At 39.8% G+C, this 12,847-nt stretch overlaps 1 protein-coding gene across 2 annotated transcripts; it reads right to left on the bottom strand.

The window, feature by feature from the left end:
* Positions 1-283: 283 nt before the first annotated feature.
* On the bottom strand, positions 284-12,431 carry LOC111767833 (protein FAM170A-like). 2 transcript variants are annotated; one of them, XM_070233195.1, is made up of 8 exons: positions 12,164-12,415; positions 10,302-10,436; positions 9,008-9,157; positions 6,409-6,525; positions 3,852-3,968; positions 3,130-3,279; positions 1,936-2,085; positions 284-863 (listed from the first exon to the last, which is right to left on the bottom strand). In XM_070233195.1, exons 1-8 carry the CDS (start codon positions 12,231-12,233, stop codon positions 349-351), a joined length of 1,404 nt encoding a protein of 467 aa, XP_070089296.1. In that variant the 5' UTR covers positions 12,234-12,415; the 3' UTR covers positions 284-348. The 2 variants fall into 2 exon arrangements, with proteins under 2 accessions (XP_070089296.1, XP_070089297.1); XM_070233196.1 differs by lacking the exon at positions 9,008-9,157 and having other exon boundaries at positions 12,164-12,431.
* Between the last annotated feature and the right edge of the window lie 416 nt (positions 12,432-12,847).

Raw genomic sequence — 12,847 nt, 5'->3', positions numbered from 1 at the left:
TCCTTCTCGGGACAGCAGTAGATAGTGTTAAAAGTGAGTGTCTGCTCCTACTAGGGGTGTGGTGGTAGTGGTGGGGGTGGAGATATGCATAAACAAAGGCAGGTACTATGCCTGGATGGCAAAGGTGAAGCCCTCTCAGTAGAGTGTGGCCTGCTTCACTTCCTCCCTTTTAGGGGCTGGAAAAAAAAAAAAAAAATCTGTTTACTGGCACAAGGTGGTTTTCGTGCTAAAATATTTTTCTTACTGGAATGTAGATGTTGTCTTCTTGATCTTCTTCTTCTTCTTTTTCTTGTTCTTCTTGCTCTGTAGGAAAGCCATGGCAAGATGGAAAGCATGGCAGCTAAAGCCCTACTCAATCCCGTGCTCCACATGCTTCTGAAGGACCTCTAAGCTGGGGAAGATCCCGCAGCAGCCCATGCACTTGAAGTCATTGTCCACGGCCACCGGGGGTTCAGGCACGTTGGCACTAGAACATTCCCCCGGAGCTGTAGGCTCTGCTGAAGTGCCAGCATCCTCCTCTTTCTCTTGAGCTTTGCCAGCAAAATTGGTCTCACTCTCAGTTGGAAGTTCCTTCGTAACCACAGGAGAGAGGCTGACTGGTGTGTGGATCTCTTCAGGAAAGCTCATCTCTTCTTTCTTGGGGGGGTCCAACCTTTCCTCTGTATCTAAGACAGCTGTACTCCTTTTTCTTGGGACAGCAATGTAGTAAATTTTTGTGACTGTTTCCTCTATTACACGCACTGGGGGCTTATTATTATTATCCAAAGGAGGTGGAAAGGGAGACTCCCATTGCTGCCTGTTCTGGGATAGAGATACCAAAGGGTATCCAAGAGAAGAAACACTTTTCTGTACTTGACTGACTCCTAGGAAAGAAGATTTCAAACATAAGAATACCAGAATAAGTGTGTGAAATCTGTAGGAATTAAGCTGGCCATGAGAATATTCCTATGTGAGAGCATGTGGAGTGGATGTACACATATATATGTGATACTTCAGAATTTTGTGTGTGCTGTGTTTCATTTGAGGTGTGTAAATGGTATAACTATGTGGGAACGAGGGTGTGGTATGTCTCGTGGAGTTGTATGTATGTTCTCAGACATATCTGGTGAGTGTTTTAGATGTTCATAAAAGGAGCTGGTGAATGTGTGTGTGTGTGTGTGATGTGTGGCGTGACAGTACATGTGAACAAGTGCAGGAGTGGTAGCTGCTCTTACGGTGAGACAGTAAGACCTTGGGTGTTAGAGGAAGTGTATGTGAGCACTAAGAATGTGCAGCTCTAGGATGGGCCAAAGGCTTTCTGGGTGAAGTGCCACATGGATTAGAAAGATTGCATACGAAAGTGCATTCCCTTCAAGGCATATGAGTTTTCTAGAGTTTGACCTAGCGTGAGGGAGTTAAAAGACGTTATCGGTTTGAAGAGATGTGAATTATTTATGGGATTAGTGTGGAAATGCGTAAGGCTGAGGATGATTGTGTGAAGGAATGAAGGTGTAAGTGTGTACCTACGTAACACTACTAGAGAACAGAAAAGATAGGTAGGAAAGGAAGGCATGTGTATTTGAGAGAAAAAAATGAAAGGAAGAAGAAATGGAACCGTACCTGCTATGAAGGAGTATAGATGTGTAAGTGTGCGTTAGGCTATGAGTTCGTGCTGATCTGAGGGGGAAGGTTCTGATTAAATTCCCATATGCATATCAGCACTGCCCACTCTCTCTCCCACAGCTGTCCCATATAACAGAAGTTTGTACTGAAGACATTTGTCCTATCTTTGAAGGCACACTCCCTATTTGTCCCTCTACAGAGGTTTTAGTCCTAGTCCCTCCGCCTTGAAGCCCTTTCCTGTTTTTGAGGATAAAGCAAAATAAGTAGGGCTGGGATGAGAGGCACACTGTACCTCCTGTCCAAGCTCAGATCCTCCCTTTATATCTTCCTTACCATCTTCATTAGCAGCAAGAAGTTTGCCTGCAGAGGTGGCACAGGAAAAATATTCTGATGCAGAGGACTTTTCTCCTGTTTTCGGACTCAAGAGTGGGACCACCTCACATGGCCCAGGCTGAGAAGCATCCTCTTGAGTGTTCCAGAATCCTGGGGAATGGAATAAAAACACAAAACATTGACATGTGGAATTTTCTAGGTTCTGTGTTCATTCAAAAAAGACGTGTTGAGTGGATAGTATGTTAGGCATCATTACCACCAATGAGACTTGCTTTCATAGAAGTTAAGGTGACTTTCCCATTTGAAACTCTAAAATACTAAGCTGATTTTCCCACGTGAAACTCCATTTATCCAAAATTTAAGTAAGCAACAATTATTAAAATTGTGTGTGTGGAGGATGTCACTGATATCTGGTATCTTGTATGTGATATTTCTGGAAATGTATACAGAATATTGGAAACTTAAACCATACCTGAAATACAGTACGCAGTCACTGAAGGTTGGATATTATTAGCTTAATTGTCCTCATGAGAAATTGTGTAATTAAGGGATGTAGGGTAAATGTTTTAAGAATTCTGATGTACATCTATTTATTTATATTGATATCTATATTGATATAGATATATTTATATAGAGTGATAGATGTAAATATAGATAGAGATATATTGATATAGATGTATTTATATAGTGATAGATGTAAATATAGATAGAGATATATATAGATGTACAGATACAAATAAAAGTTTTTCCAAACTTCCTTAGGAACTAGTGATGGTGCTGGAGATATTCAAATGAAGAGTTCACAGACTTGCCCAGACTCCTCTTCTGAAAATGTATTTCAACATTTCTCTAAGATTTTTAAACTTCCCATTAATATCCTTTAAGAGTCTAATCCAAAGGAGTCAGTGGTGCTTACAGGGTACATTGCTGCCCATTGATTAGAAACAGACACCCTGGGAAGTCTTTGACAGAAGGGAAAAAAGTGAAAAGTAATTGTAATGAGTTCCTGTTGACGGTAGAGAAACAGAGACTTAGACTCTCAAATAAGAGGAGAGGAGAGAAGATTATGACAGGGCCCAGAGTACACCTTTCTATCTGTGTCTAAGCAGAGATGTTGAGCTTAATTTCTACAGGTGTACTCAGATCCCACTGCCCTATCCACTTAGACTTTAGCTGCTCTTCCTTTCTCCTTACCAGCAGGAGAGATATTGTAAAAATTTGATAAACTAGAGTAGCATGAGAAGTATTCGGATTCAGAGGATCTATCTCTTGCTTCACAGACCGTGTTGTTGTTCTCCAAAGAGTGCCCAAATTGAGGATTACATTTGTTGAAGTTTGAGATTCCTAGAAAATGGAACAAAAGTCATAAAAACAGCATGTTCCATTCTCCTACACTCTTCTCCCCAACCTACTCCACTCTGCCCCAGCCCCATGGAAAGACTTATTTTGTTCTGAACACTTATCTTTAGCTTCGGCAGACAATTGGCATGTTTCAGTATTCTGTGCTTCTATCTGGATCTCGCCATCAAGGTTGCTCATACTTACAAACCTTGGTGAAGATTTTTGGTACCCTTTGCCTTCCTCTACATCTTTCACCCTTTTCTCCCCTGTATCCCACCTCTGAGATTCACAATCTCTAATTCAGAGGAAACAATTGGTAAATTTTTATTTTTGAAGAAATAAACTATCGATTATAATTATGTCACTGTCCCTGTCTCAAGGTTAACCAGGCTCATGGCTCATTATTTAACTGTTTAAGGTTATCATCATCTCTCACGAATGCTTCCGGTAGATGTATTATGCACATTTGTAGCAAAGGAGCTCAGTTCTAATTCTAGGCATTGCCCCACCACCCCACCTGATGCCTCCTCAGCCCCTCCTCTCCCACACACCCATACCACTGTGAACGAACGTGCCTGAAGAAGACACAGAGGTCACGTCGTCTGAGTCTGAATCCTTTGCCCTCGGAAGGGTTCTTTGGGGCAACCCAGAGGGTCCAGGCTGCTCATCGTCTTCAACTGAGTCTAAGACTTCTGGGAAAGACAAGGAAAATCAGATATATGATATCTTTTGCCTTCACCAAACATTCAAGGAATACCACATACAATAACACACACGGCATCTATCCTCAGGAAGATCACGGTCTAGATTCTGTTCAAAGCTCCAACATCCAGGTATACAAAAATATTGTTGGAAGGGTGTTTCTGATTACGTATGAGGAGCCTATGTTGTCTTCCACAGTGTATCAGAGCCTCAAATTCTGGCCTGGTACATGGTAAGGTGCCAGTATAGTTTGTTATTACTACACGATTGACTAGAGGAATAAATTTGGAGTATGTATGCAGGTCAAGTAGCTCAGTTCGTCAGCTGTGCACGATCATTTGAATGTCCCGCTGCTTCCTGGGAGAGTTAGATTTTACTGGAAAGAGTGCAATGATTTCCATTTCTGGTCCCCTGCCTCCTCTTCAAGACGCCTGCTATTGTGGACCCTCACACTAAGGCCTCTGTTGCCAGAGCTCCGCAGGACCAGGACTTTGGTGGAACTGCTGGGTTCTGACCCTGAGTAGGACACCCCAATACAATCCCAAAGGTTGACTCCAGACTATCCCTCCCGACATTGGTCACAGCTTCCCTCTCAGGAGCTTACTTACTCTTACATGGCACAGCAATCCCTTGGGCTAATCAGTGTGTCACCTTTCCCAGTGTCCCCTTCCCACACAGGGCTCTCAGTTTTTCATCTATAATGTCTACCCCCATAAACGATCTCGAAACCTTCCCAGTTTACAGGTAAATTCTATGTTATTGGTTTTTTTCTGACTAAAATGTGTGTATTTCTTGAATCAGCTCTATCTCTACCATGGATTTAAAGATATCATGAAAATCCCCAGTTAGCTTTTCTTCCTTCCTCATAACTGACATTTACAATGGAAAAGACTCTGCCTTTACATTGCCAAGTTTCAGTAAATAAACAGGTAAATTCTTATTCCTGATAAAATAACTCAAACACATTAAGTCCTCTTGTCTGTTTAAAAACCTCAGGTAAGTCTGAAACCAAATTCTGATTGCTCCAAATACATCCACTTTGTCTCTTAGATCTTTGGTGCACGGCTGGTGGGTCATGTTTGTGTAGGGATGGTGAAATTAAGTGTCTGCGGTATATTTTTCAGAGTTAGTGTACATGTCATGTTTGGTGAGTGTAGACTGATGTGTGAACGTCTGTCATGCTCCCTCAGCAATCTCATGCAGTGACTGTGACGGTGAGATGGCCATTGTACATGTGAGTGTGATGTATTGGGTGACATTGCAGCATAATTTTCTATATGTATAGGCAATACATCTTCCACGTATGATGAGTGATCTGTGTGCCACATACGATTGATGTTCAGGTAGTTATGTAATACCTGTTTGGTTTAGATGACAGGCTGTGTGGATCTGAGCAATTTTGTGAGGTCTGTTGAGGCCACGAAAGTGTTCCAGACTGACTTTGTGAAGGATAGATAGAATAGAGATCATGTGAACTCCAAGATTGTGGAGTTATGCGAAGGGACTAAGGGAGTGGGAACAGAGAAGAGTTCTAGAAGATGTTATATGATTGTGATGGCTTCACACATTGTTTAATGAAACATGGAGTCTGACAAGAGTCGGATCATTTGTGCAAATTAGAGATTGCGGTATTGGAAAAATTGAGCTTATAGAAAGCAAATTGGAGGAATGCATATGCTGCAAAATAAGGGCATGGAGGTTTAATATGTGAGAATACGAGCTTATGCGTGTGTCTGAGAGTATAAGGAAATGGGAGCAGGGAATGGAGAATGAAGGGATGAGTCTTTATGGAGGGAAAAGTATGAGCATATGATGCTGAGTCTAGTTGTGGGTGTGATGGAGTAAATATCCACCTGTCTTTATGAGGGTAGAAGGTTGTGGGAGGCAGGAAGTTAAGAAATCTCTTTCAAATCTCTGTCCCTTCTTTACCCATGAGAGAATATACTCTAAGGTACTTTGTTCTCCTCTTGAACACAAAAGTGGAATCCACTATGTCCTCCTTAGATGCTTTACACTAGATCTTTCTGGTCCATTTCAAACTGGTGTCAGAGATTTGCCCACACTGTGACCAACACATTTCATCACCTCAGGTACAGATTGAGTTAGTCTTCCCATTTCTCTGACAAGTCTGCCATTTCATTAGTCCTCCACCTTCTCAAACATTGCCCTGTTCTGTTGTTCCTGCACTTTTAGACTGTTGTCCTTTCTGAGATCTCTCTTGACTCTTAAAGTTTTCTTTTATACAGATGCAATGAATACCTCCTAGGGGAAAAAGTGACCTTGTCTTCTTGGTGTAGTCTGGACATGGCCTTGTCCTGGCTTCTATCTCCTATCTATCAACTTGTGGACAGGAAATCTCAGCCAGCTCTCTCAGCTATGCTTAATACTACACTTCCCCACCCCACCTCCAGTTGAGACATCTCCACTTACGAGTATTCTTGTTGGCAAAGAAGAGGCTGTATAAATATTGTAAGATAGACAATTTGTTCTCCTCCTGCTGGGGAATAAGAGCAGGCTGTGGAGTCTCCTTTTCTTTCTTCAAGATTTCTGTTAAATCGAATGAAAACTAATGAGATATATACAATTTTTCATCCATTCAGTATATTTTGATTGCTCAATCTGTGCTAGATACGCATGGAAACTGCAGTCTCTTTTCCAGCAAAAGCTCTAAAATATAAGCATTCAGTAATTTTTAATTTTTCCCAAGTGGGGATGGCCAGGTGAATATGTGTATGTTGTTTTTATGGAGCTGCTTGCAGTGTGTCTTGGAACTGTGCTGTCACAAAAAGCGCAGTCAATATAAGATAGTTTAATATTTGTTTACCTGACTATACATATGTCATTATGTTTAACACATTCATTTTCGTCTAGGCTGAACATGGCCTTCCTGAAGATGGCCATAGCTTATCCCAAGAACCTGTGAATATTATTTTATAAGGCCAAAGGCACTTTGTAAATGTGATTAAATTGAGAATCCTGAGACAGGGAGATTATTTTGGATTATATGGGTGGGTCCTAAATGTGATCCCAAGGATATTTACAAGAGGAAGGCAACCAAAGCCAAAAGAAGCAGTAATAGATGTGACAATGGAAGCAAGAATTTGGAATGAGAAGGTAAAGAGGCTGCCAACCAGGAAGTGCAGGAGGCCGCTAGAAGCTGGCAGAGTCCCGGGGTCGATTCTCCACTGGAGTCTCCACCAGGAACCCGACTTACCAGTACAGAACCTTGACTTTAGCCCCCGCCCCACCATATGGCATACTTTGGACTTCTGACCTCCAGAGCTATAATGGAATAAATGTGTGTTTTCTTAAGTCGCTAAGTTTATGGTAATTTCTTAGAGCATTTTATAGCTAATAAGGAAATATACTAACCTTAGACTAAGGATCTCCATATATTTGGAATTAAATGGGGCTTTCCAAATGAGGAGGCTCTATTCACCCTATTTCCCTTCTTTCCTGAGTGCAGAGCTGCTTGTTTCAGTCAGTGGTGCCACCCACTCTTTGTGCGAAATACGGAACTTGGAACACTTGAACTCTCAGTCACTCTCTTACACATTATTGTCATGCAACACTTTAGTCACACCTGTTTTGTTGGCCAGTTCCAATTTAGTGATTGTGATTTTTGGCATTTAATCAGCAAAGCCTAGTTATATTCAATCACAGAATTACCAATTTCTTAGGTTACCTTTTGTTTCTGACTATCATATTTCCTCTCTGTTCTATTTCATTTTTCTAAATAGATTCTTTCTGGGTGTGTTTCTTACATTTTAGTTTTTCTGGGTTTTCTCCAACAAATTTCTCTGTTTCACCTTATTCTCATATGATGGTTACTGTTCTTTATCTCCAGCATACTATGTCAAATTCACATTAGGTTTCTACAACTGCTATTGAGAAGTTTACTGTCTGACAAATCATCATTCTTCTGAAAGTATTCTGTGTTTCTCTCTAGTTCCTTTAATGTCTTTATTATTGGAGTTCTGAATTTGGGGATTAGTGTACCTATGTGTGGATTTATTTTTATCTACTCCATAATGCACTTCCTAAGAATGTTTCCTGATTCTACGGATTCGCGTCTCCCATCACTGTGAAAAATTCTTAGCCATTATCTCTTTGATTATCTGTCTTATTTTCTTTGTTTTTATCTTATGAAACCTCAAGTTGGCATGCATTATATTTTGAAATTTTAGCCTCATTTATCTTAATCCCTGTTTCATGTTTCCTATGTATTTCTCTCTCTGATTTATATTGTAGCCAATTCTTTAACTCTATCTTCCAGTTCATGGCTTTTCTTTTCATCTATGTCTAATTTGCTATTTAACCATCCACATTTATGTAATTTCTAAGACAATATTTTTCACATCTCAAACTACTATTCAGTTATTTCTTAATCTATTCTTTTCTTGCCAGTGTTTTCTGTTTTTACGTCTTTAATTATTTCAAAAATTATTTACCTTCTCTACAACATTATTCAATTAAATCATCTTCTTCAGAGTTAAAACTGGCTGTTTGTTGTGTTTGCAGAATCTAACTTATAGTTATATGTTGTAGTTTTACATTGTGCGCTCGTTTTGCCAACTTGTTATCCATATGACTCTTCATCATGATTGACCGACAGTCCCATGTTCTTTTACATTTTCTGCTGTCAGACATTACTGGATTACAACTAGCTATGTTTTAATTTTACATTAATTCTTCACTGTTAAGTTTAACTGACAACACAGCAATTATGAACAAGGTGCCTACAAATTCTACCTCTTCCCCAATAAATGCATTTTTCCAAAATGTATGCACAGAGCTCCTCCCTAAAACCCAAAAAGCTGAAAAACATTTGTAATGAGTTCCTGTTGACGGTACAGAAACGGAGACCTCGACACCCAAATAAGAAGAGAGAAGAGAAGATTACGACTGGGCCCAAGGTACACTTTTCTACCAGTGGCTAAGCAGAGATGCTGAGCTGCATTTCCACAGGTGTGCTCAGATCCCACTGCCCTGATCTGCCTAGACTTGGCTGCTTTTTCTTTATCCTTACCAGTGTTAGAGACATTGTAAAAATTTGAGAAACTAGAGTAGCATGAGAAGTATTCTGATTCAGAGGATCTGTCTCTTGCCTCACGGACCATGTTGTTGTTCTCCAAAGAGTACCCAAATTGAGGATTATATTGGTTAAAGTTTGAGATTCCTAGAAAATGGAATAAAAGTCACAAAAAACAGCTCATTCCACTCTCACACACTCTTCTCCCCAACCTACTCCACTCTGCCCCGGCCCCATGGAAAGACTTATTTTGTTCTGAACACTTATCTTTAGCTTTGGCAGACAATTGGCATATTTCAGTATTCTGTGCTGCTATTTGGATCCTGCCATCACGCTTGCTCATACTTACACAACTTGGTGAAGATTTTTGGTACCATTTGCCTTCCTCTACATCTTTCACACTTTCATCCCCTATATCCCACCTCTCAGAGATTCACAATCTCCAAGGAAACAATTGGTAAATTTTCATTTTTGAAGAAATACACTATTGATTATAAGTATGCCACTGTCCCTGTCTCAAGGTTAACCAGGCTCATTGCTCATTATTTAACTGTTTAAGATTATCGTCATGTCTCATGAATGCTTCTGGTAGATGTATTATGCACATTTGCAGAAAAATGGTATAGTGAATGTGATGTGCTTCACATGTGTAAACTCATAACATGTTGGTTAAAACTAGGTTAGGGTTAATGTGTGATTCTTTTGGTTTGGAAATCTGAATATGGAGTGAGTTGTGTTTGAATGAGGATGTTATGTGTTCTTTGTGTCTGTGTGTTAGTTCAGCACATACCTATGTGTCTAGATTACATGTCTTATATTTATAGATTTGTGTGTTTTACATATTTTAATGTGGTTTAGATGTGCAATGTTATTATTGTAAATACTCGCTTTGAGACTAGTCAAATTAGTTTGTTTGTGAAGTATAAGGGAATAATGAGAGAACACAAAGATGTGAAAAATCAAAGGATGTAAGACAAAGAATACATGAGCTTTCAGAATACGGAACTTTGCGAAGAGCCAAATAAATGAAGAATGTGTATGGCCAAGTGTATAGTAACATACAAGTAGAAAACTGCATCAGATGAAACAAGTATGAATGATTGAGTTCTGAAGGGGTCAAGAGATAGAATATTGACACTAAGGCCTCACGACTTAACTGTTAGGCATTCACCAAATTGTTTCGGTACTGGGCAGCCTTGTATTGACTACTGGGCAGAATCACTCAGCTCTTCTCTGGGTTCTGCCTACATCCCAACTTCCCTCTGCATTCTATTAAGCCGTCCCTCCTTACCAGCACCAGCCAGCTTGTCTACAGAAGAGACGCCGGGGAAGTATTCTGAAGAAGAATCCTTTGCTTCCTGGTCTTGAGTTGGGACCACTCTATCGTGTCTGGGCTGCAGAGCATATTCTTGTAATCTCAACGTTTCTAAAAAGTTAAATAAAAATAAAAGAGATGTGATCTATGTTGGGTGTTTGTGTATTTATCCATCCATTAAACAAACAATAAGAATCTACTATGTGACATGTTCAGTGAATACACATGGCCTCCATCTCCATGGATAGCATAAGATGATTCCTATGAAAATTATAAATAGACAGTAATATTTATTGTGTCAATATATATCATGAATGACTGGGTTTGCACAAGGTGTGTTCTTTGTAAATGGAGCAGAGACTGCTAGCTGCCTCCTTTCTACCTGGACATACAACTAGATTATATTAGTTCCCATGTAGGTAGTTCTAACCATGTGATTAAGTTTTCAACAATGGAAAATAAGTGGAAAGCACATGAGCCACTTCCAAGCATAACTGTGCAGACCTCTGTGCCCCTCAATGCTCTTTTCTTTTCTAGCTGACTGGGGTGTTGATATCTATTTGAAGGCTGCATGTTAATGATAAGAAAGTTTTCATCAGTCCAAGCCCATGAAGTAAGTCATGGAGGAGACTTGCCCTATTGGCCTGCACCTAGACTCTGATTTGTTACATAAACAATAAATAGATTCATTTGCGTATGAGTTACTAAGCCTAATCTAACTACTGAAGTAGGGATGTAATGTGTTTTTGAGAGGCAAATAATTGGACCTACTACATAGCTAGTGTGCAGTTATGTTAGATATTAATATCTCTGTTCCCCTGGCTTATTTATGTTCTATAAATGTGTATATGTGAATAGGTGTGAGTGTATGTTTTACTTGTCTTACAGTTTACACTCAAACACATCTCTGAACATGCAGTAACTCTATGGAAAGTGAAAGGAAGACACATTCCCTCTGCAGGCCTCTCTCCAAGGACCCACTGGAGTATACAGAAATCTCAAACGTTGGAAATATCAAGTTCTCTTCAGGAGTATGAGCCATCGCTTGGAACGTTGGGGTTGGCTCCAATCTGTCTCCCTCCCACCACTGAACAATGATTCTTCCTCATAGGAGTTACTTGTTGACTTTTAATCTCCACAGCAACCAGAACTATTTCAGCTTCCCATTTTCCAGAAAGAGCCAAACTTTCTCTTCAATTTTACCATCCTGGTTAAATTGTGTGTGTCTGTGTGTGTATCCTGTTTTTTTCTTACATTTCACATAGGAGTCTTACATTTACATCTTCATAGTCTGAGGCAAAGCAACTTCTTTTTACTCCTGAGCAAATAAATTCTTTATGACTTTATACCTTCATCCCTGAACAACCAGATTTAAGTACTTAAACATTTTTCCCAATTTTTCGGTCATCTTTACGAGCCACGCTTTCTTCTTCAGTAATGGGAGGAAGCACTATTGGAAAACTTATAACAGCATCATTTGATTAACCAATGCCTTTAGGCAAAAATCAAATAAAAGGAGATACCTTTTATAAGAAAAATTATATTAATCAACCACTATGTCTGTGACACAGTAACTCAGACATGGTGTAGGTAATACAGATGCTAAGCCACAGAGACAAGGATCTGTTTAGTTGAACTTCCTCTTTAGTCTCAGATTGCCTGGGCCCTCAAAAAACTAGCATACATCTCCCGTCCTCATTGTCCCCCTTCCCCATTCTCGCCCCCTCTTTGGCTTTCTCCCTCCCTTCCTTCCCTCCACCACCACAACTAGGAATCTTCTCTCCCGTTTTCTTTACGAGGCAATACGCAATACGTCATAGAATACGCTTAACACATACTTTTTGTCTTGTTCGCACTTTGGGGGATGTATGCATCTTCCAGGTGTTTCCTTTTTTGTTTCCGCTTCATGATTCAACTCTTTGGAGAGTGACTCAAATCAGTTACCTTTCTCTCTGAAACTCTGCTTTCAGAAAGTCATTGATTATAAAGAATCAAATTAATACATTCAAGAACAACAAACCATTTGAGAGGCTATCTCCTCACTAAATCACTGTCCTGACCAGTGCTCAGTACACCATCAGGGCTATTATGATGCAAGCCTTCTTTAAGGCTTCAGCATATACTATGACCTATGGATTACATCAGTGCACTCCAGGGACCCAGCTAGTATTCAAGGACTGCAGGACTGTGACAATCCATTGACTAGGATGATGCCTTTTATCCAATGGAAATGATCATTAACTTAAATTTTTACACCTTATACTTGATATCAAAACCAGAGAACAGGTGACTTAGATTAAACAAAGGAAATTACTTTATGTGTCTAAGGTAACCACATTACTAAATCTTCTCAGTGGTGAGGATAAGGGCGTGCTTGAGAGAACTTGGCTTAGAATCATGCCTGTCTCATAGAAAACAGTAAGAGTTATATCTTATTAATAGTGCTGTTTAACTTATGTACAAATGTAAGTTATATGTGAGGTGTATATTGATAAATAGGTATGGATTTGAGAAGATCTCAT

This window comes from Equus caballus, chromosome 14 (assembly GCF_041296265.1).
Source record: "Equus caballus isolate H_3958 breed thoroughbred chromosome 14, TB-T2T, whole genome shotgun sequence".
Taxonomy (NCBI): domain Eukaryota; kingdom Metazoa; phylum Chordata; class Mammalia; order Perissodactyla; family Equidae; genus Equus; species Equus caballus.
The sequence above is the reverse complement of the archived record's forward strand: the minus strand, read 5'-3'. Positions and strand labels throughout refer to the sequence as shown.

Excerpts from the sequence above, each read along its gene's own strand:
- LOC111767833 (XM_070233195.1), bottom strand. The coding sequence starts at position 12,233 with ATGAAGCGGAAACAAAAAAGGAAACACCTGGAAGATGCATACATCCCC. Across the intron at positions 9,158-10,301 it reads AGACAAGCTGGCTGGTGCTG|GAATCTCAAACTTTAACCAA; the intron begins GTAAGGAGGGAC and ends TCCATTTTCTAG. Across the intron at positions 6,526-9,007 it reads TTACAATGTCTCTAACACTG|AAATCTTGAAGAAAGAAAAG; the intron begins GTAAGGATAAAG and ends TCGATTTAACAG.